The 24,610-nt window shown below is 35.7% G+C and overlaps 1 protein-coding gene across 3 annotated transcripts in view; it reads right to left on the reverse strand.

The window, feature by feature from the left end:
- Window positions 1–24,610, reverse strand: part of LOC135201342 (uncharacterized) — a 218,479-nt gene that overhangs the window by 67,839 nt on the left and 126,030 nt on the right. For all 3 annotated transcript variants that reach the window (XM_064230195.1, XM_064230202.1, XM_064230190.1), the window contains 2 exons: window positions 2,101–2,214; window positions 1,743–1,903 (listed from right to left, as the gene is read on the reverse strand). In XM_064230195.1, coding sequence (XP_064086265.1) covers window positions 1,743–1,903; window positions 2,101–2,214 — 275 coding nt within the window. The remainder of the gene's footprint in view (window positions 1–1,742; window positions 1,904–2,100; window positions 2,215–24,610) is intronic.

The following is a 24,610-nucleotide window of genomic DNA, read 5'->3' on the forward strand; positions in this document are numbered from 1 at the left end:
TATAAATAACCATAACTACAAAATAAACTGGAATTTGTCATGTATAATTTATGGCAGCAAAGGTCGGTACAAAATCCAGATGATAGAATCAGCCTTAATTAAACAAAGACAGGTAATGAATATCTTAAAGGGCGCCTGGGATTTAGATATCATAGATCAAATCTTCATTCAACCAATGCTTAAGAAGATTAAAGAGAAATTATTAACTAGGGTGACCTAGTTAAACGGCTACCTGTGGATGGATCTCTTGGTATAAATACTGCCTTTTCTGTAACTTTTCTCATTCATTTCTTACATAAAAAGATAGACAGCAGTCTGTGATTTATAGTACTTACTTTCTATATTTTGGTATATGTATGGGCCCCTTTTATTATATATATATATATATATATATATATATATATATATATATATATATATATATATATATATATATATATATACTTATTTTATATTATATCTCACCTATTTGCAGCTTTTTTGTTCGTGAAAATTCGGCAATTCGCCCACTTTCCCGTCGATAAATATGCACTAATTAGTGTATTTTGATGTTACTTTCATGACTAAATACATTTTTATGATACAAAAATTATTTGCTAAATTTCAAATATTAATATTAACACTGCATTAAGTTTAATAAGGTTAAATGATATCAAATAATGACAATAATTATTCTCTCTCTCTCTCTCTCTCTCTCTCTCTCTCTCTCTCTCTCTCTCTCTTTACTGAGATGTATAGTTTTTGTATGATAAATAGATTATTTACTAATATGTTCAAGTATTAATATTAATGTAAACAGCAATAAAATAAATTCATTTAAGTAAATACTAAAGTTAATTAGTAAGATTTTAGTTTATAAATCAATAAACTATGTAAAATTTTAAAGGAGTACATATTATCCTCATATTTTGCCGAGAGACTTGGAGAGAGGCGGGAGGGTGAGCCTGTCAGAAATGTCTCTCTCTCTCTCTCTCTCTCTCTCTCTCTCTCTCTCTCTCTCTCAGGATAAAATATACATACTGCTAATTTGGGTCTGACTCTTTAACCATTTGGTAATAACGCACATGCACACTATTTGTGTGTGTGTGTGTTCATGGTGTTTTAAAAATGGTAGTAAAAGTAATACATCTTTGCAAGACAAAAAACCAACACAGCATATAATTATTTTTATTGTCAGTCGCTAGTAAAGAGAAATAGATTAACATTCCTGAGAGATTGATGAGATGAACTCTCTCCCTCTCTCTCTCTCTCTCGTCCGGCGCAAGATATGTCAGGGTGGTAACTCTCTCTCTCTCTGTTTTAGCTGGAAGGGTTAGAAGTATGTATGCATTTATAAATCTTTAAGGGTACTAATGTTTACGATGACTTTGAAATAATATTTATAGTAATATAATTTCAAAGATTGTGGGGTGTGGGGGGAGGGTTCGGTACGCATCCCTACGAATACGAGACTCCAGTATATATATATATATATAATATATATATATATATAATATATATATATATATATATATATATATATAATATATATTATATATATATATATACTGGAGTCCCGTATTCGTAGGGGATGCGTACCGAACCCTCCCCCCCCCCACCCACCCCACAATCTTTGAAATTATATTATTATAAATTATTCAAAGTCATCGTATATATATATATATATATATATATATATATATATGCATGTATGTATGTATTATGTACAGAACTCAGTCATAATATTGTTCGATGTCACTTACTTTATGTCTTGGAGTTGCCCTGAAACACAGGTTTGGATGACTTTTGTATTCAGGATAGGTCTTGACGAAGAATGGCCTCATGTAATGGTCAGTTGGAGGAGCATCAAAACCTCGCAGTCGGTACTGGAAGGTACCTATATGCGGTTGGTCTTCAGCAAACACTGCAATGTACATTAAATTAACTTTTTATTTTTCTTAGTTTATACACCTGTGAAAAGGAGAAAGCCATACCTTATCCCTGAGAATATTGGTCTAAAAAATAGATGATGCTCAGAGTGAGAAAGATTTTTTCATGAACATATTGATAACAGGTTTTCCCTGAGGAGAATGAGCCTTACTTATTCTTCCAAATACTCACTAGTGACATAGCCATTCGCCTTGAAGTCATTCCATATGAATGGGAAGGTATTCACGAACTGTGCCCGTTCCCCCATCCTGCGCCGAGCCTCAGGCAACTCCAACTCAGTCTTACCTTTCTCAAACAAAGAAACATTTATTTCAATGCAAGTCATTCCATACATTCAGATACATAGCGTAGAGATAAGCTTGAAAATATAAAATGCCCATAATATACAAGTGTCACAAAAATGTTTAGCTCATTGTGCTTTTAGCTTTTCTATGATCCCAATGTCAGAAATATTATCATGCTTGCATGGTTTCTATAAGATGTCAAAATAATTGAAGCAGGCAGCTTCAGTTTGCCAAAATACATATATTTATTTCCTTTTTGAACAATTATATATATATAATATATATATATATATATATATATATATGTATGTATGTATGTATGTATGTTTATGTATGTATACTAGCGGTCGTACCTGTCCTTCAGGCGTGTTATCGAACACACATTCACATCTAAATGATTTGGATGTACATCCTTCGCCAGCCAATGCTACTGCGTCACTGACCAGCTCAGCCTCAATCAGACACCGCCAGTCGACAGCAGGCGCTTACATGTTCCACCAGGTTGCTTGGGAAAGATTTTCATCATGAGGCCGCCCTTGAACGGTCCTTGATAAGGCTCATGGTACCAAATTTGAATGCATTTGGCCCGTCTTTGACCCTTTGGGCCCTAATCCCAAAGGGAGAGCCTGCTCCCCACCCTGCTATCAAGGTCGGGGCAGGTTGGCTACAACCCTTTCCCCTGGTTGGTAAGTTGAAAGAGCATAGGCCTCCTGCCCTCTAATATTGTGGGAAGCTCTAAGGCCCCCATTCCCAGGGGGTTGGGTTGCCTCCTTACTACTGAGGGTGCCTTATGGCCCCCATATCATGGGGAGCCTATAGCAAAACTTGTACATAGATGTCAACTTCGAAAGATGAAAAAAATGAGGGGGTTTGAAAAAGAGGAGTTATGACCCCCTAAGAAATGCCCCTTGAATTTCGGATTTTAACTAAGCCTTCCTGGGGTGGAGGAGAGTCTATAATAATATAATGTATATATGTATAGATATATATATATATATATATATATATATATATATATATATATATATATATATATACATTATATTATAATTCTATTCTTAATGAGTACCTATGTCGAACATGAAAATCATTCATACTCCTCTCGTAGGCGTGGATTCGAACAAACTGCCACCAGATCTGTTATCAGAATTATCATCTGATAATTATTCCCTAACATGAACAGGAGATGCTTACCTGGTAGCTCATGACCGGACCCTCCAACAGGACCTTTCTCTCTCTCTCTCTCTCTCTCTCTCTCTCTCTCTCCTGAAAATGTCTCTTATCGTGATTAAGTTTGAATCAAACCCCAGAATATAAAAAAAAATAAACATTTATTATGCAAATCTAACAAAAGACAAGTAAATGAAAAATCCTGCATGTTATATAAATAATACGATATATCCCAAAAAATACAATCATTGCAAGAAATTCATTACATAAGTTTGTCTGAGGTCTGTAAAAAAAATAACATAGTCACTTAGGTCCCATTTTCTTTCCCACAAGGGGCTATATGCCGGATTAAGGTTTATTCCTTATTTCAAACATCTGCAAGGGACAGGAATTTCTATTAGACCACAGTTCACCTAGTTCGTCACATAAAAACACTAAAAAAACACTAAGACAAGCATTAATCACTGCCAGTTCAGTTAGAACTATAATGCAAAGTTATAAAGATTAGTAGGTTTTGTAAGTTCGTACTCGCTTTCAGTGACAGGGAATTCTAAGTCCAAACGTGTTCATTTTCCATAAGGGTAAGGCCACACCAGACGCGGTGAGCGTAGAGGTTGCAGGGAAGAGGTTCCCGCGGCAGTTTGAATCATTGGGTATCTTATGCGGGTGGCCACACAAGACTAGCGGGACGGCTCGACCCTCTGCAGTTGCCGCCAAGCGATGTTACATGTTTTAAAATACTGCGGCAGTTTCCGGCGTCTTCTCCCAAAACAATCCTATTTTCTATATGATTATGGGCTGTTACTTGAATGGTTACTTCTCTATATTGATTATATTGATAAGTATGTTGTGAAGTTAGTTCCCTTATTAAGGACTTTCATTTGTAACCTAGAAATTGTTTAAAGCATATTATCATTGTTAAGTAACTGATATTAGCATCGAAACTTTTATGTATTAAGCGACTACATTTATTATCTATTCAGTAACAATGTCGAGTTAATTATTCCATATCTGTAATGCATACTTAAATTAGCAGTCATGTTAACACCTCTCATTTGTGTACTTTCAGACTGCGTTCAATTTTGTTCCCAAAAAAGAGTCAAGCAAATAGATCGACTTCTTATAGGGTCTGAACGCTTTCCCTTGGGATGAGTTCATTACTGAATTCAAAGTGAATATTTCAAAAGGACCCTCAAACTTGACATGGTTATTATGCACTTAGCGACTCACAAATAAGCCTTGTCCAGCTGCATAGACTGATTCATGAAAATATTCGTGGTACTTTGTACTTTCTTCATTAATGTTAACAATGAATGTACAAGCAAAAAAGACTTGTCCTTGTGTTACTTTCTTTTATGTCAAGTTTACCGTTGAACTGTTTTTCTTAAATACCAGTAAATTGTATATTTCAACATAATGCAGCCAAATATTAATTTAGTTTTATATAATTTGCAATTAATTCTGGTTCCTCTGTTTTTTAAGAATCTTTAAGAAGTAACCATATATACTGTTAGTTCTGCAATACTAAAAAGTTAAAATCCACATTTTCTTTTCACTTCCCTTAAAGTAATAACATTATGGGAAGTAAAAGGAAAATGTGGATTTTCACTTTTCATTATCACAAAGTTCACTGCCAAAAAGTTTACTACTTCCCGAATGATAGTTCAGGAGAGATGGGTTGTCTATGGTGCGTCTTTTGTTTAGTGAGACTGACTTCTAGTATTGCAAGCAAAGGCTCAAAGACCATTGGGTCATACGTAGTATATCGTCAACTTTAACACTTAGGTTTTCTATTAAAGGCAATTTCATATCCAACCGTGACAATGACTAATTTACACAGAAGTGTATCTTTGACCGCTGAGGGTGATGCGTGGGAGGGTATGTTTTCTGGTGTGGCCATGTGTCGTTTTGACGCTGCTCTCCCGCTGAAGTCGTGTCTGCACCTGGACGCATCCCGCGTCCGGTGTGGCCTTACCCTTAGAGCCTTCGCGCTTACCGTTTTTGTAATGCACGCACAGATACACATTTGCATTTAACACCTAAAAATCCAACTCACGCCGGACCAAAAACATCCATACCTTACGAACATGCTACCAACGATCCACTAAATCAAAGACGATTATCCAACAAGTGCTGATTAATGCTGGAAACGCGCCAAATCGCTCTTATTAAACAAATATCCTTCTTAACTGCATAAATGGCTGAAACATTGCCAACAAGTTCGTAGGTCACACATATCTTACCCCCACTTAGTGTGTATATATATATATATATATATATATATATATATATATATATATATATATATATATATATATATATATATACACACACACACACACACACACACATATATATATATATATATATATATATATATATATATATATATATATATATATATATATATATATATGTAAGGCCTAGGGGTTTTGATTAATAATATATTGTCCATGTGTTCCCTGTGACCTATGGAATGTGGAGAACAGTGTAGAGGTGACGACCTGAGAGTAGCTGACAATGAGATTCTAGGGGTGGCGTGAGATAAAAATGCTTAGTTCAAGAAGTCAATGCACGACAGTTTATGAACTCTTCTCAAAGTGCCTTTGTGAAACTGGATGCAGCTAGAACCGTGAGGCGCTATCGAACTGTGTGTTCGTATGTGCGTGTGCGCCTCTTTCTGTTAAAAGTGTCATACCCAAGCCTATGGGAGGATTTTGACAAGAGGGCTTCAAGTCACAGGCAAGATGCCGTGGCATTCGCCGGGAGTTTTTTGTTATCAGTGTTTTAGTGTCCGGTTGTTTGGGTAAGTGTTGAAGTGCTTTAGCCAAAGAGTGGCTTGTTATCTGTTTGACATTTTTGTGATGATATCCAATATTTAAACCTCTGTCTGTCAATCTTGTGTGTGTACTTACCGGGATGTGTTCTGTATCTTTGAAACAGACGGATCTGGAATGCCGGGGGACAAAGAATTCCCAGAGGGGTGTAGACTTTTTTTGGTGACCAGACATGTTACATTTACGGGGTTTTTTGAGTTAGTCTGTAAGACTGGATTGCTGGATTGATTGATTTGTTTATTAGTTGTTAATAAACGTTAATGTTATGATGCAACTCTCATTTTCATTACCTGTTAGAATGGAGAGAAAGAGGTGGAGAGAGAGAGAGATTCCTTGGAGAGAGAGAGAGAGAGAGAGAGAGAGGGATTGCCGAGAGAGAAAGATAGAGAGGCTGTGTGTAATGTTGTGTGTGGTTTGCCTCCCGTTTCATGTCACGCTTACCTTATGAATAATGGTGGAAGAATCCCCCCAGTTTACAGTGGTGGCACGCGGTTATGAGGGGGTATAAAAGTTTTTTCTTTCCTATGCCTAGGAACGCCAATGTAGAGATGGGTGGCCAGTTAGAAAATAAAAGGGGTTATGGCTTAGTGATAGTTTTCAACAACAAAGCCTTGGTGGGATTGTGGAAAATCATTAAACTGTTAGTTTTCAGTTACTTAGTGAGAAAAATGAGAAAATATCTGTCTGTTAACTGTGCTAAAGGGAGGGAAGGATTTTATTGGACTCAGCATTTTTCCCAGGGAGTCAGCCTAGAAGCAGTGAGCGCACCCAGTATGACTTTTGCTTGTGCAATGACGAGTGTGTTCCGAGATACCCGTGCGGCGGTCGTTGTTAGTATCACTGCCGCGTTTTACGAGAATTTCGAGTTCTTTATTTTCCATTATGGAGTGGTGAGTGTTAAACTATTGTTTTTGAGGGGAGAGAGTTTTTTGTTTAAATATTTCAGGGTTATGGGATTGGTTCAAGAGGTCAACAAAAAAAATTTTCTTGTCTTTGCCCCATAGTGACGTGTTTTCTTTATTTGCACGTGTTTATAATAGACGTATTCGTCTTTGTTTTAACACATAAGAGTGTATTAAGATGTATTTATGCATGTGAACTGTGCTTAGATAAGCATACTTGGCTTAGAGACACAGCGGCCACAATTTTACGGGCTCAGCACATTTCTGCAGAGAGGCGCGTTGCATTGCGAGGGTACTGGCATCCCTGGGGGGATAGTTGCATGGAGGGTACCACTGGCCTCCCTCGAGAGATAGTGCAGGGGAGGGCACTAGTGTATACCTTGGGAAGGGGTCGTCAAACACTGTTCAAGGGGAGATGGGGATACTACTGGTATGCCTCGGGCTGTTCTGCCGCTTGACTGAGGGGTTGTTCTCACGGGGGGGGGAGAAATTTTTTTTTCTCAGTGTGGGTGAACTCCCCCTTTTTCTTTTTTTTTTTCTTAGTGTTGGAGTATGGGTTTGGCCTTGACATTGGATGCTAAGATATCAGCTGATTGATTAGTTGATGAAGTGAAATGCCTGTAGAGTCTTTTTTTTTTTTTTTTGAGAAAAGAGATTTTTTTTTCTCTCTTGGAGGAAGAGAAAAGGAAATAAAAAGAGATTTTTCTTTTCCGTGAATGAGGGGAAAAGTAGTTAACATGCACGGGATGTGTTATATGTTTCTTTGTGCCTTGAAAGACACAAATATAAGGGGGATACACAGATTATTTTTTATTGTGTTGGAGAAATTACTTTGAAATGCCGATGATTGGTGTTGTATCTGTGTTGTGTGGCAATGGTGTTATGTCATGGTGTATGCTGGAGAAATTGTATGTCATAGGATTCAGCAATACTAGTGTATGCTATATGAATTTCACCCTTACTTGAGATTTTTGCAAGAGAATTATTGCTATGGAGAGTTATTGTTATTGTTATTATTAATAATATTATACTTGAGATGTGTCACGGGAGGGTTTTGCTTAAGTATAATTATCATTACGGGAGACTTGTTTTACGAGAGTTTTGAGATATTTCATGGGAGATTAGTTAAATAATTATTACAGATAATTATTCATGGAGAATTATTACGATGAGTTAATGGGAGAAGTCTTGTCTTAGTTATTTGTTGAGTTTTTGTAACTTTGGAGAATATTTTCAGTGATTCACGGGGATGAGTTTTGCTGAATCTTGATGAGTTTGACTGAATCTTGGTGAATTGTGTGGAATCTTGCTGAATTTTTTGCTGAATTTTTGGAGAATGGACAAGCATTAACATTGGTGATATTTTTTGTACTGATACTGATGATTTTGATGATAGCAATTTTTTTGTGATCTTGCTGATGATGATATTTCTGATACTGATTTTTTTATACTAATACGTGGGTGCTGTAATGCTGTCAAGGGTGGTAAAATCCTTTATCGAATTTGGGAGGAACTAACAACACATTATTATTTTTTTTTCTTCCTTTTTTTTATGAGATCAGCAGATAATTGCTTGACATCTAGTGAGTTACGGGAGATAGTGAACAAGGCCGTTGATTTTTCTTTTCTCCTTTTTGGAAGTTAGCCATAGCTGACACAGGTTTTTTTTTACCATGGGCGAATTTGAGTTTATTTTTTCTCTCCAGTTGGTGTGAATATTTTTTTAATGTCTCAGTTCATGACTTAGAGTCATTGTTCGAGAAAGTGTTTGTGTTTTAGCTATTTGATGCTATAGAGAAATATATGGGAGAATTTTTTGCACGTTTTGAATGCATACGTAATGGCACTACATTTTTTCTCTGGATATTTGTGTTCCAGAAATTGTGAGTTTTCTTGCACAATGCCTTTGTTGTATTTGTGACAACTTTGCGAGAGATAGGAAACTTGGTTAAGTTTTCTAGTGGCCTATGTCGTAGTGCATATGGAGAAGTCTTGGCTTAGACACTTTGAATTTGGAGTTCTGTTATAATGACTTGTGGCACATTGGTGATTTTTTCTAGAATTTTCTAGACAGTTTTATTTGCCGAGTTTTTGCCCTTTTTTTAGCAGTTATGCTAAATGGAGAGAGTTTTTATAGTTTTTGACTATAACATTGAGTTATTCTCTGGAGAATTGGAGTTATAATTGAGATATATTTGGAGTTATAATTGGAGGTATATATTATTTTGGAGTTATATTTTGAGATATAATATATGGGGAGATATATTTTTTTTGGCCATTTTTGATATTTGCCAATGAGATATGAGCTATGTTTAGTTCAATTATTTTGCAGCCATCTTTGTTGCAAATGGAGACACAAATTTGGAGATTATGGGGCAATATTTGGGAGTATGTGAGTTAGTTGCCTTGAGTGCACATTTTTTTGGAGGTAGGATTTCATTTTTCGATATTCCTTTTTGGAGATATATTTTTTGGAGCCTTGTTTTGTTCCACATGGAGTTATTGGGGAAATAGAGGGTAAATATTGTATTTGCCGAAATAGAGGTGATTATTCTCTATTCTTGGAGTGGAGTTGTTTATATTGACATGTGGCTATTAGAGAAATAAGAGAGAATAATATGGGGTTGGTTATTAACCAAATGGAGGAAATGTTTCTAAAACCGGAGTGGTGTTATTATTAATATGGTGTCTCATAATGGAGTTGGAATTAATCTTTGGCGGGTGACCTTTTTTTTGTGGTTATGGAGTTTTTTTTTGAGCAAAGAGGAGATTTCTGTGGTTCTCTTTTTTGGTTTCGTGACTATTTAGAGGCGAATGGCATTACTGCATTACGAGTCATTTGGAGATGTGTGCATTTTTTATGTTCACAAGTGTGTTATTTTTGGAGAAATATAATTTGGGGCAAAGTCATGTTGAGAGAATAAGTCTTCGAGGCAAATTTTTGAACACATTAGTCATATCCTGGAGTTAATTCTGTGAAATGTGTCTGTTAGACGTTTTTTTTGAGAATCATGAGTTTCCAAACTTATGTCTGACTAGACAATTTTTGTGCTGCTGTCTGAGCATACGTCCGCAGGGCGGGGATTTTTCTGCTGACAAGCGATGTGATGAGCCGTGTGCTGACTTTTTTCCTCTGATGATGATAGATCAGAATTTAGCAATATCTGGAAATGTTGACAATAGCATTTCACGAAAGCGCATGTGTGAGAGTTTGCTTTCTGGCAAATTCCGTGGCTTTACATGGAGCATTTCTTGGGGAAAAAGCGGGGTGTTATGCATATTATACATGTATTATGTATTTTGTGATTGGGGAAACCTACTTGTGATTATCTTTTTATTATTTTTCTTCCTTTTCCTATGAGAGATGTAATTTGGGGATTGAGCTTAAGTAACATTTCTTTTTGGACGGGAGATTTGATTTTACCGGGAGATGTAATTTTTCGGGGGTTGCTGCTTACGTAAATGGGAGTTTGACATTAAGTCTCATTGTGATTAATTATTGAGCAGTATAGGGGTTTTGCTGTTAAAAGTTGGAGATTTTTACTGATTTTGTGGGTTGTTCAAATGTCAGAGTTTGAGAGAACATTTTTGGGTCTGGGTGTGTTATGTAATTCTTTTTTTTCCTTGGGCTCATTGCGATTTTTATCTTTTCTTTTTTTTCTTATGAGAACATTCGAGTTTGAAATGTGAGTGCAGAATTCCATGGAGTTGCTGTGATTTCTGATTGTGTGTGCTGATGTGTGAGTTTGGAGAATTGAGTTGGAGAACTTGATGTTTTTTTTTTCTCTTAGAGAGTTGCAATAATGACTTATGATTTAGTGGTCATATTAAAGGGAGTTAATTGGGAGACGTTCAGTTAGTATTTCTGACCTTTTGAGATCATTGTTTGATAGAAGTAGTATGTCTGGGTTAATTTTCTTAGATTGACCAAAGACTTGACTGACATACTAACACCAAAAAAGTCATTTCCAGACTCCAGCAAGACGTCCACCAGCCGTGAGCAGAGAGTACTGCTGTCGTGTTGCCCAGGGTGATTACAAGAATTTCTACGTGGATGTTTAAGAGAATTCTACAGCGTGTCTTTTGGGGATCTACAGAAGCCGTGAGAAGTCTTCTACAATGAGGGAGGCATTCCGTCTTCCTACAGTTAGCTACAGTCTACTGTCTGTGCAGCTACTTGCAGACAAGTGAAGAGGGATATTCAAGAAATGCAGAAAATATGAGAGAAAATGCGTCTTGTGTTATTGGGAGATTAAAGCGTGATAAGACTTTATTTTATAATGCCAGAGACGTGCAGTTTTACTTATATTTTATTTTAAGCCGGCCAGTGTTTTGTGTTATAAGCAATTTTGCTAGGCGGGGGCTAGCATATAAGGTGGCCGAGCTATATGTAAGGGCCGAGGGTTTTTGATTAATAATATATTGTCCATGTGTTCCCTGTGACCTATGGAATGTGGAGAACAGTGTAGAGGTGACGACCTGAGAGTAGCTACAATGAGATTCTAGGGGTGGCGTGAGATAAAAATGCTTAGTTCAAGAAGTCAATGCACGACAGTTTATGAACTCTTCTCAAAGTGCCTTTGTGAAACTGGATGCAGCTAGAACCGTGAGGCGCTATCGAACTGTGTATTCGTATGTGCGTGTGCGCCTCTTTCTGTTAAAAGTGTCATACCCAAGCCTATGGGAGGATTTTGACAAGAGGGCTTCAAGTCACAGGCAAGATGCCGTGGCATTCGCCGGGAGTTTTTTGTTAACAGTGTTTTAGTGTCCGGTTGTTTGGGTAAGTGTTGAAGTGCTTTAGCCAAAGAGTGGCTTGTTATCTGTTTGACATTTTTGTGATGATATCCAATATTTAAACCTCTGTCTGTCAATCTTGTGTGTGTACTTACCGGGATGTGTTCTGTATCTTTGAAACAGATGGATCTGGAATGCCGGGGGACAAAGAATTCCCAGAGGGGTGTAGACTTTTTTTGGTGACCAGACATGTTACATTTACGGGGTTTTTTGAGTTAGTCTGTAAGACTGGATTGCTGGATTGATTGATTTGTTTATTAGTTGTTAATAAACGTTAATGTTATGATGCAACTCTCTCATTTTCATTACCTGTTAGAATGGAGAGAAAGAGGTGGAGAGAGAGAGAGATTCCTTGGAGAGAGAGAGAGAGACGAGAGAGAGAGAGGGATTACCGAGTGAGAGAGAGAGAGAGGCTGTGTGTGTAATGTTGTGTGGTTTGCCTCCCGTTTCGTGTCACGCTTACCTTATGAATAATGGGGAAGAATCCCCCCAGTTACATATATATATATATGTGTGTGTGTGTGCACATATATATATATATATATATTTATAATATATAATATAATATATTATATATATATATATTATTATATATTATATAATATATTTTAATATTATTTAATATGTATTATGTATGTTTATGTATAAGTATATAATATATATATATATAATATATCTATATATATATATATATATATATATATATATATATATATATATATATATATATATATATATTCTTCATCGCTGGTGGGCTAATCCTCGATTGAAATAGTTTACCGGGGATACGGAAGGACATGGCACATTACATGATTCTTTATTGCTAGCGACGTTTCGAGACAAAGTCCCATCTTCAGGCTAAAGGCAAGAAATAAATATTACATCATTACCAAACAGTTAGGAATGTTAACGTAAAATTATTATAAATTAAAGTATTTCTAAGTAAAATTACGAATTAAAAAATCTCAAAGAATGAGTATTACATCAATACATAACATATTCAAGAAAAAGGAAATGTAAAATCATAAAAATTAAAATATTTCTAAGTGAAATTACGAATAAAAACATTAAACAGAATATATATATAATATATATATAATATATATATAATTAATAGATATATATATATATAATTATATATACTATATATATAGATATATATATATATATATATATATATATATATAAGATATTAAAATGAGGAAAATACCTTGCTCAAGCAGAGTCCCGCCGTTCCGTGTCAGGACGGTGGAAAAAAAGTCAAGAAGAGGCAAAGAACAAAGTGACGTGTCTTTATGCTATATACAAAGGTACTGAGGTAGTATGGTTGTTAAGTGAAGGTACCAGTTTCTTAATTGCCAAACTTTCAAGAACGAGGAGGTTGTGTTCATATGGTGACGTCATAATGACCTTAAAGTTGTTATAATCTATCTCTGCCCTACAGATTCTGGCGTGATTCCTAATATTTGATTGTTCAGGGGTGGATAATTTGCTGCCCGTTCGGTAACTTACACCTCTATGAGCATCACATCTCACTTTGAGCAACCGGCGCGTACTTCCTACGTAGGTCTGCTGATTACATCGGCAGCAATTAAATAAATACACTACACCGGATTGCATCAAGGAGGGCAATTTCTCTTTGTGTTTTAGGAAGCTACCAATATTTCTAGGATTTATGCAAGTGAATCTTGTATCAACTGCTGGATAATGGCGGTTTAAAATTTTCTTAAGGGAGGGGAAAAACTTCCTATCATGTATATAAGGTATTTTTATATAGTATCTAAATTTCTGTGCTAAATGGACTGGACTAGGTGGATGAAAAAGTTATTGATGGTATTTTTGACGTATTTAAAAAATAACCCCGATGGGTAACAATTGCTTTTGAAAAATCCCTCAAGAAATATTATTTCGTCATGGAATAATTTCCAACTTGATGTTAGGTTTATAGCCCTGTGGAGGAGTGTTGATAAAGAATTTAATTTAAAATTGTCAAAACCAAAAACTGTAAAAATTCAAGCCAAGACCGGTAAAGGTAGGTTTCCTGTAGATTCCTATGTTAAAACAGTTATCTTTACGAACTACCATTGTATCTAAAAATGCTAATTGTCCATTTTTCTTCTAATTCACAGGTAAATTTAATATTTTGATGTTTGGAGTTAGCATATTGTAAAAATGAGTCGCTATGATGCCTATCTTTAAACAAAACAAAAGTGTCATCTACATACCTTCGGTAAAAAAGTGGTTTAAAAGACGGAGGGCAATTGTCCAGCAGTTCCCTTTCAAATTTGAGCATAAAAATATTGGCGAATGTACAACTTAGGGGATTCCCCATACCTACACCCTCTATTTGCAAATAAACCTGTCCATTAAAAATGAAAGCAGTGTCCCGCACTGCTAATTCTAACAATTTCCTAAAATCATCACGTTTAAAGCCACTATATGTAGTATCGTCTTCTGTAAAATAGTATCTAAAATAAAGCTGATGGTTTCCTCCACAGGTATATTAGTGAAAAGTGCTTCAACGTCGAAGCTTGCCATGGTTGAAAGATAATAAAACGATAGATCAAACGATAGATCAAACAACTTACGAAAATCTTTATGTAACAGGTTCTTCATTGGGTGTTATGTATGGCCTACCAAAAATACACAAGGAGGGTATCCCTATGAGAACCATCCTTTCATCCTATACTACACCAGGTTACAAAATAGCTAAATTCGTGACACCTCTATTAGAGAATCATTTTAAAAATGAATATAATCTAACCAACTCTCTTGATTTTAAGAACAGTATTTTATGCCAGGACTCTGACCTAACCATGGCAAGCTTCGACGTTGAAGCACTTTTCACTAATATACCTGTGGAGGAAACCATCAGCTTTATTTTAGATACTATTTTTACAGAAGACGATACTACATATAGTGGCTTTAAACGTGATGATTTTAGGAAATTGTTAGAATTAGCAGTGCGGGACACTGCTTTCATTTTTAATGGACAGGTTTATTTGCAAATAGAGGGTGTAGGTATGGGGAATCCCCTAAGTTGTACATTCGCCAGTTTACAGTGGTGGCACGCGGTTATGAGGGGGTATAAAAGTTTTTTTTCTTTCCTATGCCTAGGAACGCCAATGTAGAGATGGGTGGCCAGTTAGAAAATAAAAGGGGTTATGGCTTAGCGATAGTTTTCAAACAACAAAGCCTTGGTGGGATTGTGGAAAATCATTAAACTGTTAGTTTTCAGTTACTTAGTGAGAAAAAATGAGAAAATATCTGTCTGTTAACTGTGCTAAAGGGAGGGAAGGATTTTATTGGACTCAGCATTTTTCCCAGGGAGTCAGCCTAGAAGCAGTGAGCGCACCCAGTATGACTTTTGCTTGTGCAATGACGAGTGTGTTCCGAGATACCCGTGCGGAGGTTGTTGTTAGTATCACTGCCGCGTTTTACGAGAATTTCGAGTTCTTTATTTTCCCATTATGGAGTGGTGAGTGTTAACTATTGTTTTGAGGGAGAGAGTTTTTGTTTAAATATTTCAGGGTTATGGGATTGGTTCAAGAGGTCAACAATTTTTCTTGTCTTTGCCCCATAGTGACGTGTTTTCTTTATTTGCACGTGTTTATAATAGACGTATTCGTCTTTGTTTTAACACATAAGAGTGTATTAAGATGTATTTATGCATGTGAACTGTGCTTAGATAAGCATACTTGGCTTAGAGACACAGCGGCCACAATTTTACGGGCTCAGCACATTTCTGCAGAGAGGCGCGTTGCATTGCGAGGGTACTGGCATCCCTCGGGGGGATAGTTGCATGGAGGGTACCACTGGCCTCCCTCGAGAGATAGTGCAGGGGAGGGCACTAGTGTATACCTTGGGAAGGGGTCGTCAAACACTGTTCAAGGGGAGATGGGGATACTACTGGTATGCCTCGGGCTGTTCTGCCGCTTGACTGAGGGGTTGTTCTCACGGGGGGGGAGAAATATTTTTTTCTCAGTGTGGGTGAACTCCCCCTTTTTCTTTTTTTTTTCTTAGTGTTGGGGTATGGGTTTGGCCTTGACATTGGATGCTAAGATATCAGCTGATTGATTAGTTGATGAAGTGAAATGCCTGTAGAGTCTTTTTTTTTTTTTTTTTGAGAAAAGAGATTTTTTTTTCTCTCTTGGAGGAAGAGAAAAGGAAATAAAAAGAGATTTTCATTTTCTGTGAATGAGGGGAAAAGTAGTTAACATGCACGGGATGTGTTATATGTTTCTTTGTGCCTTGAAAGACACAAATATAAGGGGGATACACAGATTATTTTTTTTATTGTGTTGGAGAAATTACTTTGAAATGCCGATGATTGGTGTTGTATCTGTGTTGTGTGGCAATGGTGTTATGTCATGGTGTATGCTGGAGAAATTGTATGTCATAGGATTCAGCAATACTAGTGTATGCTATTTGAATTTCACCCTTACTTGAGATTTTTGCAAGAGAATTATTGCTATGGAGAGTTATTGTTATTGTTATTATTAATAATTATTATACTTGAGATGTGTCACGGGAGGGTTTGCTTAAGTATAATTATCATTACGGGAGACTTGTTTTACGAGAGTTTTGAGATATTTCATGGGAGATTATTTAATAATTATTACAGATAATTATTCATGGAGAATTATGACGACGAGTTAATGGGAGAAGTCTTGTCTTAGTTATTTCTTGAGTTTTTGTAACTTTGGAGAATATTTTCAGTGATTCACAGGGATGAGTTTTGCTGAATCTTGATGAGTTTGACTGAATCTTGGTGAATTGTGTGGAATCTTGCTGAATTTTTTGCTGAATTTTTGGAGAATGGACAAGCATTAACATTGGTGATATTTTTTGTACTGATACTGATGATTTTGATGATAGCAATTTTTTTGGTGATCTTGCTGATGATGATATTTCTGATACTGATTTTTTTATACTAATACGTGGGTGCTGTAATGCTGTCAAGGGTGGTAAAATCCTTTATCGAATTTGGGAGGAACTAACAACACATTATTATTTTTTTTTCTTCCTTTTTTTTATGAGATCAGCAGATAATTGCTTGACATCTAGTGAGTTACGGGAGATAGTGAACAAGGCCGTTGATTTTTCTTTTCTCCTTTTTGGAAGTTAGCCATAGCTGACACAGGTTTTTTTTACCATGGGCGAATTTGAGTTTATTTTTTCTCTCCAGTTGGTGTGAATATTTTTTTAATGTCTCAGTTCATGACTTAGAGTCATTGTTCGAGAAAGTGTTTGTGTTTTAGCTATTTGATGCTATAGAGAAATATATGGGAGAATTTTTTGCACGTTTTGAATGCATACGTAATGGCACTACATTTTTTCTCTGGATATTTGTGTTCCAGAAATTGTGAGTTTTCTTGCACAATGCCTTTGTTGTATTTGTGACAACTTTGTGAGAGATAGGGAACTTGGTTAAGTTTTCTAGTGGCCTATGTCGTAGTGCATATGGAGAAGTCTTGGCTTAGACACTTTGAATTTGGAGTTCTGTTATAATCACTTGTGGCACATTGGTGATTTTTTCTAGAATTTTCTAGACAGTTTTATTTGCCGAGTTTTTGCCCTTTTTTAGCAGTTATGCTAAATGGAGAGAGTTTTTATAGTTTTTGACTATAACATTGAGTTATTCTCTGGAGAATTGGAGTTATAATTGAGATATATTTGGAGTTATAATTGGAGGTATATATTATTTTGGAGTTATAATTTGAGATATAATATATGGGAGATATATTTTTTTGGCCATTTTTGATATTTGCCAATGTGATGAGAGCTATGTTTAGTTCAATTATTTTGCAGCCATCTTTGTTGCAAATGGAGACACAAATTTGGAGATTATGGGGCAATATTTGGGAGTATGTGAGTTAGTTGCCTTGAGTGCACATTTTTTTGGAGGTAGGATTTCATTTTTTGATATTCCTTTTTGGAGATATATTTTTTGGAGCCTTGTTTTGTTCCACATGGAGTTATTGGGGAAATAGAGGTAAATATTTTGTATTTGCCGAAATAGAGGTGATTATTCTCTATTCTTGGAGTGGAGTTGTTTATATTGACATGTGGCTATTAGAGAAATAAGAGAGAATAATATGGGGTTGGTTATTAACCAAATGGAGGAAATGTTTCTAAAACCGGAGTGGTGTTATTATTAATATGGTGTCTCATAATGGAGTTGGAATTAATCTTTGGCGGGTGACCTTTTTTTTGTGGTTATGGAGTTTTTTTTGAGCAAAGAGGAGATTTCTGTGGTTCTCTTTTTTGGTTTCGTGACTATTTAGAGGCGAATGGCATTACTGCATTACGAGTCATTTGGAGATGTGTGCATATTTTATGTTCACAAGTGTGTTATTTTTGGAGAAATATAATTTGGGGCAAAGTCATGTTGAGAGAATAAGTCTTCGAGGCAAATTTTTGAACACATTAGTCATATCCTGGAGTTAATTCTGTGAAATGTGTCTGTTAGATGTTTTTTTTGAGAATCATGAGTTTCCAAACTTATGTGTCTGACTAGACAATTTTTTGTGCTGCTGTCTGAGCATACGTCCGCAGGCGATTTTTCTGCTGACAAGCGATGTGATGAGCCGTGTGCTGACTTTTTTCCTCTGATGATGATAGATCAGAATTTTAGCAATATCTGGAAATGTTGACAATAGCATTTCACGAAAGCGCATGTGTGAGAGTTTGCTTTCTGGCAAATTCCGTGGCTTTACATGGAGCATTTCTTGGGGAAAAAAGCGGGGTGTTATGCATATTATACATGTATTATGTATTTTGTGATTGGGGAAACCTACTTGTTATTATCTTTTTATTATTTTTCTTCCTTTTCCTATGAGAGATGTAATTTGGGGATTGAGCTTAAGTAACATTTCTTTTTTGGACGGGAGATTTGATTTTACCGGGAGATGTAATTTTTCGGGGGTTGCTGCTTACGTAAATGGGAGTTTGACATTAAGTCTCATTGTGATTAATTATTGAGCAGTATAGGGGTTTTTGCTGTTAAAAGTTGGAGATTTTTACTGATTTTGTGGGTTGTTCAAATGTCAGAGTTTGAGAGAACATTTTTGGGTCTGGGTGTGTTATGTAATTCTTTTTTTTCCTTGGGCTCATTGCGATTTTTATCTTTTCTTTTTTTTTCTTATGAGAACATTCGAGTTTGAAATGTGAGTGCAGAATTCCATGGAGTTGCTGTGATTTCTGAGTTGTGTGTGCTGATGTGTGAGTTTGGAGAATTGAGTTGGAGAACTTGATGTATTTTTTTTCTCTTAGAGAGTTGCAATAATGACTTATGATTTAGTGGTCATATTAAAGGGAGTTAATTGGGAGACGTTCAGTTAGTATTTCTGACCTTTTGAGATCATTGTTTGATAGAAGTAGTATGTCTGGGTTAATTTTCTTAGATTGACCAAAGACTTGACTGACATACTAACACCAAAAAAGTCATTTCCAGACTCCAGCAAGACGTCCACCAGCCGTGAGCAGAGAGTACTGCTGTCGTGTTGCCCAGGGTGATTACAAGAATTTCTACGTGGATGTTTAAGAGAATTCTACAGCGTGTCTTTTGGGGATCTACAGAAGCCGTGAGAAGTCTTCTACAATGAGGGAGGCATTCCGTCTTCCTACAGTTAGCTACAGTCTACTGTCTGTGCAGCTACTTGCAGACAAGCGAAGAGGGATATTCAAGAAATGCAGAAAATATGAGAGAAAATGCGTCTTGTGTTATTGGGAGATAAAGCGTGATAAGACTTTATTTTATAATGCCAGAGACGTGCAGTTTTACTTATATTTTATTTTAAGCCGGCCAGTGTTTTGTGTTATAAGCAATTTTGCTAGGCGGGGGCTAGCATATAAGGTGGCCGAGCTATATGTAAGGCCGAGGGTTTTTGATTAATAATATATTGTCCATGTGTTCCCTGTGACCTATGGAATGTGGAGAACAGTGTAGAGGTGACGACCTGAGAGTAGCTGACAATGAGATTCTAGGGGTGGCGTGAGATAAAAATGCTTAGTTCAAGAAGTCAATGCACGACAGTTTATGAACTCTTCTCAAAGTGCCTTTGTGAAACTGGATGCAGCTAGAACCGTGAGGCGCTAGCGAACTGTGTGTTTGTATGTGCGTGTGCGCTCTTTCTGTTAAAAGTGTCATACCCAAGCCTATGGAGGATTTTGACAAGAGGGCTTCAAGTCACAGGCAAGATGCCGTGGCATTCGCCGGGAGTTTTTGTTATCAGTGTTTTAGTGTCCGGTTGTTTGGGTAAGTGTTGAAGTGCTTTAGCCAAAGAGTGGCTTGTTATCTGTTTGACATTTTTGTGATGATATCCAATATTTAAACCTCTGTCTGTCAATCTTGTGTGTGTACTTACCGGGATGTGTTCTGTATCTTTGAAACAGACGGATCTGGAATGCCGGGGGACAAAGAATTCCCAGAGGGGTGTAGACTTTTTTTGGTGACCAGACATGTTACATTTACGGGGTTGTTTGAGTTAGTCTGTAAGACTGGATTGCTGGATTGATTGATTTGTTTATTAGTTGTTAATAAACGTTAATGTTATGATGCAACTCTCTCATTTTCATTACCTGTTAGAATGGAGAGAAAGAGGTGGAGAGAGAGAGAGATTCCTTGGAGAGAGAGAGAGAGAGAGAGAGAGAGAGAGAGGGATTGCCGAGAGAGAGAGAGAGAGGCTGTGTGTGTAATGTTGTGTGTGGTTTGCCTCCCGTTTCGTGTCACGCTTACCTTATGAATAATGGGGGAAGAATCCCCCCGGTTACATATATATATATATGTGTGTGGTGTGTGCATATATATATATATATATATATATATATATATATGTATATATATATATATATATCATATATATATATGTATATGTATGTAGTATAAAGTATATATAATATAATATTATTATATATATCTATATATAATAAATTATATAGATTGTATATGACGGTTAATTTATAAGTTATATATATATAGATATATATATATATATATATATATTATATATATATATATATATATATTCTTCATCGCTGGTGGGCTAATCCTCGATGAAATAGTTACGGGGATACGGAAGGACATGGCACATTACATGATTCTTTATTGCTAGCTACGTTTCGAGACAAAGTCCCATCTTCAGGCTAAAGGCAAGAAATAAAATATTACATCATTACCAAAACAGTTAGGAATGTTAACGTAAAATTATTATAAATTAAAGTATTTCTAAGTAAAATTACGAATTAAAAAATCTCAAAGAATGAGTATTACATCAATACATAACTAATTCAAGAAAAGGAAATGTAAAATCATAAAAAATTAAAATATTTCTAAGTGAAATTACGAATAAAAACATTAAACAGAATATATATATAATATATATATATATATATATATATATAACTATATATAAATATATATATATATATATATATATATATATATATATATATATATATATATATATATAAATATAAGAATATAAGAATATTAAAAATAAAAATGAGGAAAATACCTTGCTCAAGCAGAGTCCCGCCGTTCCGTGTCAGGACGGTGGAAAAAAAGTCAAGAAGAGGCAAAGAACAAAGTGACGTGGCTTTATGCTATATACAAAGGTACTGAGGTAGTATGGTTGTTAAGTGAAGGTACCAGTTTCTTAATTGCCAAACTTTCAAGAACGAGGAGGTTGTGTTCATATGGTGACGTCATAATGACCTTAAAGTTGTTATAATCTATCTCTGCCCTACAGATTCTGGCGTGATTCCTAATATTTGATTGTTCAGGGTGGATAATTTGCTGCCGCGTTTCCGGTAACTTACACCTCTATGAGCATCACATCTCACTTTGAGCAACTGGCGCGTACTTCCTACGTAGGTCTGCTGATTACATCGGCAGCAATTAAATAAATACACTACACCGGATTGCATCAAGGAGGGCAATTTCTCTTTGTGTTTTAGGAAGCTACCTATATTTCTAGGATTTATGCAAGTGAATCTTGTATCAACTGCTGGATAATGGCGGTTTAAAATGTTTCCTTAAGGGAGGGGAAAAAACTTCCTATCATGTATATAAGGTATTTTTATATAGTATCTAAATTTCTGTGCTAAATGGACTGGACTAGGTGGATGAAAAAGTTATTGATGGTATTTTTGACGTATTTAAAAAATAACCCCGATGGGTAACAATTGCTTTTGAAAAATCCCCTCAAGAATATTATTTCGTCATGGAATAATTTCCAACTTGATGTTAGGTTTATAGCCCTGTGGAGGAGTGTTGATAAAGAATTTAATTTAAAATTGTCAAAACCAAAAACTGTAAAAATTCAAGCCAAGACCGGTAAAGGTAGGTTTCCTGTAGATTCCTATGTTAAAACAGTTATCTTTACGAACTACCATTGTATCTAAAAATGCTAATTGTCCATTTTCTTCTAATTCACAGGTAAATTTAATATTTTGATGTTTGGAGTTAGCATATTGTAAAAATGAGTCGCTATGATGCCTATCTTTAAACAAAACAAAAGTGTCATCTACATACCTTCGGTAAAAAAGTGGTTTAAAGACGGAGGGCAATTGTCCAGCAGTTCCCTTTCAAATTTGAGCATAAAAATATTGGCGAATGTACAACTTAGGGGATTCCCCATACCTACACCCTCTATTTGCAAATAAAACCTGTCCATTAAAAATGAAAGCAGTGTCCCGCACTGCTAATTCTAACAATTTCCTAAAATCATCACGTTTAAAGCCACTATATGTAGTATCGTCTTCTGTAAAAAATAGGTATCTAAAATAAAGCTGATGGTTTCCTCCACAGGTATATTAGTGAAAAGTGCTTCAACGTCGAAGCTTGCCATGGTTGAAAGATAATAAAACGATAGATCAAACGATAGATCAAACAACTTACGAAAATCTTTATGTAACAGGTTCTTCATTGGGTGTTATGTATGGCCTACCAAAAATACACAAGGAGGGTATCCCTATGAGAACCATCCTTTCATCCTATACTACACCAGGTTACAAAATAGCTAAATTCGTGACACCTCTATTAGAGAATCATTTTAAAATGAATATAATCTAACCAACTCTCTTGATTTTAAGAACAGTATTTTATGCCAGGGACTCTGACCTAACCATGGCAAGCTTCGACGTTGAAGCACTTTTCACTAAATATACCTGTGGAGGAAACCATCAGCTTTATTTTAGATACTATTTTTACAGAAGACGATACTACATATAGTGGCTTTAAACGTGATGATTTTAGGAAATTGTTAGAATTAGCAGTGCGGGACACTGCTTTCATTTTTAATGGACAGGTTTATTTGCAAATAGAGGGTGTAGGTATGGGGAATCCCCTAAGTTGTACATTCGCCAATATTTTTATGCTCAAATTTGAAAGGGAACTGCTGGACAATTGCCCTCCGTCTTTTAAACCACTTTTTTACCGAAGGTATGTAGATGACACTTTTGTTTTTGTTTAAAGATAGGCATCATAGCGACTCATTTTTACAATATGCTAACTCCAAACATCAAAATATTAAATTTACCTGTGAATTAGAAGAAAATGGACAATTAGCATTTTTAGATACAATGGTAGTTCGTAAAGATAACTGTTTTAACATAGGAATCTACAGGAAACCAAACCTACCTTTACCGGTCTTGGCTTGAATTTTTACAGTTTTTGGTTTTGACAATTTTAAATTAAATTCTTTATCAACACTCCTCCACAGGGCTATAAACCTAACATCAAGTTGGAAATTATTCCATGACGAAATAATATTTCTTGAGGGATTTTTCAAAAGCAATTGTTACCCATCGGGTTATTTTTTAAATACGTCAAAAATACCATCAATAACTTTTTCATCCACCTAGTCCAGTCCATTTAGCACAGAAATTTAGATACTATATAAAAATACCTTATATACATGATAGGAAGTTTTTCCCCTCCCTTAAGAAAATTTTAAACCGCCATTATCCAGCAGTTGATACAAGATTCACTTGCATAAATCCTAGAAATATTGGTAGCTTCCTAAACACAAAGAGAAATTGCCCTCCTTGATGCAATCCGGTGTAGTGTATTTATTTAATTGCTGCCGATGTAATCAGCAGACTTACGTAGGAAGTACGCGCCGGTTGCTCAAGTGAGATGTGATGCTCATAGAGGTGTAAGTTACCGAACGGGCAGCAAATTATCCACCCCTGAACAATCAAATATTAGGAATCACGCCAGAATCTGTAGGCAGAGATAGATTATAACAACTTTAAGGTCATTATGACGTCACCATATGAACACAACCTCCTCGTTCTTGAAAGTTTGGCAATTAAGAAACTGGTACCTTCACTTAACAACCATACTACCTCAGTACCTTTGTATATAGCATAAAGACACGTCACTTTGTTCTTTGCTCTTCTTGACTTTTTTTCCACCGTCCTGACACGGAACGGCGGGACTCTGCTTGAGCAAGGTATTTTCCTCATTTTTAAATATTTTTATATTTATATATATATATATATATTCTGTTTAATGTTTTTATTCGTAATTTTACTTAGAAATATTTTAATTTTTTATGATTTTACATTTCCTTTTCTTGAATATGTTATGTATTGATGTAATACTCATTATTTGAGATTTTTTAATTCGTAATTTTACTTAGAAATACTTTAATTTATAATAATTTTACGTTAACATTCCTAACTG

Source organism: Macrobrachium nipponense, chromosome 23 (assembly GCF_015104395.2).
Source record: "Macrobrachium nipponense isolate FS-2020 chromosome 23, ASM1510439v2, whole genome shotgun sequence".
NCBI classification, from domain to species: domain Eukaryota; kingdom Metazoa; phylum Arthropoda; class Malacostraca; order Decapoda; family Palaemonidae; genus Macrobrachium; species Macrobrachium nipponense.